The following is a 6073-nucleotide window of genomic DNA, read 5'->3' as shown; positions in this document are numbered from 1 at the left end:
GAATGTTTCAGCTAGCCATTAAATGTGTGCCTGGCTTTAGTCTGCAGATATCTGTAGATATGCCTTTTTTTGTGTGTATGTGTGTGTTTTGGTAGTTGTTGTTTTTGCTTTATTGTTGTTTAATTTATTGTTGTTGTGTAAAAATTCTGTCATTAATAACTCACCCTCATGTCATCCTACACCTGTAAGACCTTCATTCATCTTCAAAACACAAACTACAGTTTTTCTCGATTGCTTAAACACATTTCTTGAAACTATGCCGCATATTCTCACAACAGTAAACACAAATCCACAACGTCTCACCCAATACCCCAAACATCCTATTTTCAGGTCAAAATGAAGCTCTACACTCAAAATCATTCACTCTTGCTGAAAAACCAAACTTTGGCCTCAGACATCACACACAAGACCTCAAAAAAACACACACTACAACATAGTTTAACACACTGGTGAGATAAATTTAAAACAATACTACAAAAACCAAAATCAAAAACCAGTACCGTTTTTTATGATTGCTGACACAGTAAAATTAAAAATAACACACAGTTACTGAAACTCTACACTCAAGGAGCAAAACCTTAGCCCAGAACTGCACTATAAGCACATTCTCACATTCTCTACATTAGACACAGAAATCTAACATAAAGTCACTTCTTTGCCATTTCAAGACACTGCTGTCCAAAATACCACGCATATAAACCAACTGATCAAACACAGCCGTCAGGTTTGCAGACACTTAGGTGCTTAACTGTAAACTCAACAATCAGGTGCAAGTACTATAAAAAGGCAAAAGGTGAGTTTATGTGTCTTCAACAACATGGAAGGCAATGTTGCAGTAAGAGGGAGAGGGAGAAACATCATTTTGAATTATTTTGAATGTCCCGGGCCAACGCGGTGGTAACATCACAATATATGTTGCAATCACGCAGAATGAGGTCCTCCACAGCATGCAAACTTAGGCCCTTACAACACGGCCCACATATTCACATTTTAGACAGACTGCACAAAATCGTAACAGCAGAAGAACAAATGGATGCAGAGCAGATGAGATACATTGTCATATGGGACAATATAAATTTCCGCCTCTCTGCTCTGGTCTCCATTTCTAAATTTCCACTTCTCCCTTCCTTAAACCCAGGGGTAGGCGAGTTCGGTCCTAGAGAGCCGCTGTCCTGCAGAGTTTAGCTCCAACCCTGAAAAAAAACCTTCAGCTGCCTATAGCCTTAGTAATCCTGAAGAGCTTGATTAGCTTGTTCAGGTGTGTTTGATTAAGGTTGGAGCTAAACTCAGCAGGACAGCGGCTCTCTAGGACAGAACTTGCCTATCCCTGCTTAAACCCATTGAGGAGGTTTTTTTTTTTTTTGGCATGGAAGGTTTACAATCTCCAGCCCTATGTCAGGATATGCCTCATTCACGTCATGGAGAAGGCCTGACTTGATGCAGGGTCTGTGCAAGGATGGATTCACCTTTCAAGAAGATCCTTCCCTCGCTGTCTTAGGACATCGCCTGTGATGTGGATGAAGTGCTATGGCCAGATCTACCTAGGCCAAGAGATGATGCTTAGGTGTTTTTTCTATTTTTTATTTTATTTTATTTTTTTCCATTTAAAATCATGCTTTGTTTTGTCTCCACAAATGTTTTTGTTCATGTAATATATTGTATTTAGAATATGTTCTGATTTTCAGTGCAAAATGTAACCTTTGGAAAGGCATGGATGTATTCAATGGTTTTACAATGTGGTGAGAAATACAGTTTTTGCCTATTGCTTGAACACTTTTTGGTAAACTTCGGCTCATTGTGTCAAAACTTTACACACAAGCACACAAGACACAACACTAGGAAATAAACCATTCACATCTATGTCGAATTGAAACTCTAAAACCTCACAATCCTTTGTCAAAATGTCACTCTGATGACAAAATGATAAACACTTGCATCCCTAATTTAAGAATAACTAATAACTCGATATTTTGAGGCTATTTTACACAACCAGTTAAATTTTTATTAACTCAACCAAAATATATAACAAACATTTATTTCAAAATGTATAATAATTAAAAGAAATTTCTTTTAAATGTATAGCACAGGTTTTTAATGAAGCAACAACATATTATAGGTAGGACAAAACAAGATAGGTTATTAATATTCTTTCATTGTGCAAATTTATTATAAATACAGAGCGGCACAAAGCACATATGCGCATCCCGTGTGCAGAATGATGTGCTTGAAGCAAAACAGAGTAACAGCGCGTGGCACTCTTATGCGGCAGTTTATTGACCATATTCTTTTAACAGTTTTAATTTCAGTTACTGTGTCTGTGAAGAACGATTCATAGCACTCTATTCTCCAGTGTTGTGATCTAACGGACACTGTTTGAGATGTGTGCGCACTGCTTGCAAGGCTTTAAACACAAGCAAATTATAAACTTTCGTGAAGATTCAGCACTGGCCTGATCGGCCAGTGACAGTTCCATCTACTGTCCCGAGTGTCTTTCACAAGTTCTGAAAGGTAGTTTAAATGAGAATTCATGCGTTGGCGATAATGCATAGACTGATATTGTGTGAAAATGTGGAGAATGTTAAAACAAAGGTGCCTCTATATAAATAACCCACAGGTATCGATTTTTTACGCATTGCATCGATGCATCGGATCGTTAGACATTAGATCGATGTATCGATATATATCGATGTATTGTTACACCCCTAGTTAGAATCATGGTTCTACCAGAAAGACTCAGCAAAGAAACGTTTGAATACAATTTATTGAACAGTATGAATGTAAATATCAAAGAAATGATAAAGTTCTTTGGCGTAGGCCCCGTCCATAGTACAATCCGGAGGGTAGCAGACGTTTAGAGATCCTAGGCGTTTCTCAATGTCAAGGAAGGATCCTCGGAAGCCAGAATTTCGAGGATGCTACGTCATCGACATCCGTCGAAGGACTGTTCCAATGTCGAGGATCCTCGGAATTTCAAGGACTGAGTCCTTCGTTCGAAAAATATCCCATACACAGGAAAGGATGCATATGTGTAGCCTTCGCGCTCTTCGCGCTCTCAAATCACCCACAATCCTATGCACGCAGCTTTGCGATCTTGTTCAAAAATGTTTTAAAAAAATGTTGGACGTTAGCGGGCAATATGCTTTCAAATGTAAGTATATTTACGTTACCAAACATTTGTTATAACTATAGTAAATATGTCAGATAAATAAAGTTTAACGTTTAAATGCCAGTACAAATTACTACCTTATTGATATTATAAATTATACAAATACAAATTACGTTATTGATGGCTAACTGAACCGGACCGTCATTTAACAATTGTTAGCTTGGTTGCCGTCACCAGTATTTCCTTTATAAATAACTAGTTAAGTTGTCCAAAGTAATTTAACGTTAATATTATACCATTATACCATTCACAGCGTTATTCATAGCTTTCTCGTATTTTTTAACAGGGACCAAGGAACAAACGGAGGCGTTCATACGTCTCCTTATAGAAAACAAACAGCTGTTTACCGGGGGGTAATCACGCAATGACGTGCACTTGCTAGTCTGTTCCATTTACGTGTTCTCTGAATGTTAAAGAGGAGCCTCGCCTAGCCTCTGAAGGAAGTGACTTGGAAGGACCAGTCCTGCCAAGGAAGTATCCTTGACATTGAGAAACGCCCCCTGCCTGAAGATGAAGGCAGGGGCAGAGCCTACCCCCATTGTATGGACAGGGACCGACCTGGTGGTGGTGGGGAGGATGGGGGGTGAACGCCGGCGATGGTATCTGCGAACACGATAGTGGGTGGAAACAGAACTTATATACTCAGGTGACATGTAATGATTGGTTAGAAAATGAGCAATGATGTGCATTTAAAGGTGCAAAGCACATACTAACATTATATCAGTTAATGATATATATGGTTATGAAATGTAAAATATTCAAAATGCATGCTTACATTCTTAATTCTTATCATCCAAACCATCAGTAGCTTCAATGAAACCACAAGGATTAACAAGAACAATACTTCTAATCGTGTTGATCATACTACAATATTAAAAAAAAGAAGTAAGTAACAGTCAGCTCAGTGACTCCACCCACCTTTGAAGTATATTAATACCATGTTTAGCCAGTGAGAGCTCACTGATCGTCTTCATCATGACCATCATCATCTCTCTGCTCCTGTTGGCCTCTCTGCTGCCACACCTGACCTTCACTGGTGAGACTGATTATTTAACAGCATATTACGATGACTTTTACAAGTGTTTAATTGGTATGTGCTGAATAAGTTGACTAACAGCACTATCTCTCTCTCAGCTCATGTGAATGTGAGTATAGTGAATGGCAATGAAGTCAGACCCCACTCCAGACCTTACATGGTTTCTCTTCAGGCATATGGGCACCATTTCTGTGGAGGATTCCTCATTTCTGATCAGTTTGTCCTGACTGCTGCACATTGCTGGAACGGGTAAGAGATTGTTTAGTGTACAATGCAATGTTGAGTTAAAATTACTTTTGACTGATAAGGACTGAAGTGCAACCTGTATATCAGTTATGACATAAATTACCATTTCCAATACGCTCTTTCAACAGACTTAATATTCTGATGGTTGTTGTTGGTGCTCATGACTTAAGGGACAGCAAGAGTTCAGATCACATCAGAGTGAAGTCCTACATCCCTCATCCAAAATATAAATCCAATCCTTGTCGACATGATGCTGACATCATGCTTTTGAAGGTAGCAATCTGTAATATATTTAGTTTTTCAAAATAATATCAGTCAGGAAACAGTAGCACAAACCACTTTGTTTGAATTTCTTGCTTTAAAAAATACTGAAGGGATTTAATAATTTCTCTGTAAATGGCCAAGTGCCTCTTTGAGTCTGTTTTCTACATTATTGATTTATTACTCTGTTTAGCAACAAAAAATGGGCAAAAAAAGGCAGAAAACCTGAAAAATTATACACAGCATAAAATAAAAATAATAATAAATTAAAAATCTCCACTTTGCCTTTTCAGCTTCTGTAATAACCTCAAAAACAACAGTATAACCTAACAAACTTCAGTCTTATAAAACATTGTTTATTAAAAATTGTTGTGTTTTTTAATTACAGCTAGAGAAAAAAGTCAATCTAAACAACACGGTTGGAGTGATACCATTACCAAATGAAGGAGAAGACGTCAAAGCAGCCTGTAGTGTTGCCGGCTGGGGAATGCTGACTGGTGGCTCAATGAGCAATCTTCTGATGGAGGCAAAAGTGTCCGTAATGAATAACAACGAATGTAGCTGTAGATGGGGAGCATTTTACTCGGCCTCACAGATGATCTGTGTATATGGCTATGGTGGAACATGCTTTGTACGTACAAAAGATGATTCACAGACTTTATGGTAATGTATGAACTGGTTTCACTACTGATGTGTTGATCTGTGTTTCTTAACAGGGGGATTCAGGAGGTCCTTTGGTTTGTGGAGACACTGCTGTTGGTATCACATCTTTTGGTTCACATCGTCACTGTAATTCACCTGAGCATCCTAATGTGTACACTAAGATTTCAGCATATATTCAATGGATCCGTACAGTAATTGGAAATGTTAAGTGACTTCATGGAAACTAAAAAAGGAAGAAATGTTATTCTTGAATTCTTCCATAAACGTTCTTTCAATAAAAGTATCACATGGCAAGCATCAATTATAGTCAAAGTGTTCTCACTGTCACAGCCATATATAATTTAGGTAACACCCTCACTATCCAGTCATGCCTGTAGACTCATATCTCTTTAATAGGGAAAAACTGAAATATCCAAAACTGTTGATCAAAATTATAGTATATCCGAACCCAAAAACATATTTCAAAATGATATCATAAACTGTGCTGCTTTTAACTAAAGCCTGGTAAATCCTCCAGGATTTGAGTTGTAAAATAAAGAGCTTTGTAAAATCTTCCTACAAAAAGTTATTTAAAAAATTGGCAAGTCTTAGAGATCTATTCTAGTGAAAAAATAGTATACTTAAGCACAATGTATTTACTTTATTATAAGTAAATGTATTTGTGGCACATTATACAGTGCACAGCATAAATGAGTACACCC

At 37.6% G+C, this 6073-nt stretch overlaps 1 protein-coding gene across 1 annotated transcript; it reads left to right on the top strand.

The window, feature by feature from the left end:
• Positions 1 to 4061: 4061 nt before the first annotated feature.
• Positions 4062 to 5673, top strand: LOC125262430 (cathepsin G-like). Its single transcript, XM_048181195.1, has 5 exons — positions 4062 to 4202; positions 4301 to 4451; positions 4577 to 4721; positions 5098 to 5340; positions 5426 to 5673. Exons 1-5 carry the CDS (start codon positions 4142 to 4144, stop codon positions 5582 to 5584), a joined length of 759 nt encoding a protein of 252 aa, XP_048037152.1. The 5' UTR covers positions 4062 to 4141; the 3' UTR covers positions 5585 to 5673.
• The last annotated feature ends 400 nt before the right edge of the window (positions 5674 to 6073 follow it).

Source organism: Megalobrama amblycephala, linkage group LG2 (assembly GCF_018812025.1).
Source record: "Megalobrama amblycephala isolate DHTTF-2021 linkage group LG2, ASM1881202v1, whole genome shotgun sequence".
NCBI classification, from domain to species: Eukaryota; Metazoa; Chordata; class Actinopteri; order Cypriniformes; family Xenocyprididae; genus Megalobrama; species Megalobrama amblycephala.
Note: the sequence above shows the minus strand (reverse complement) of the source record. Positions and strands in the feature narration are given on the sequence as shown.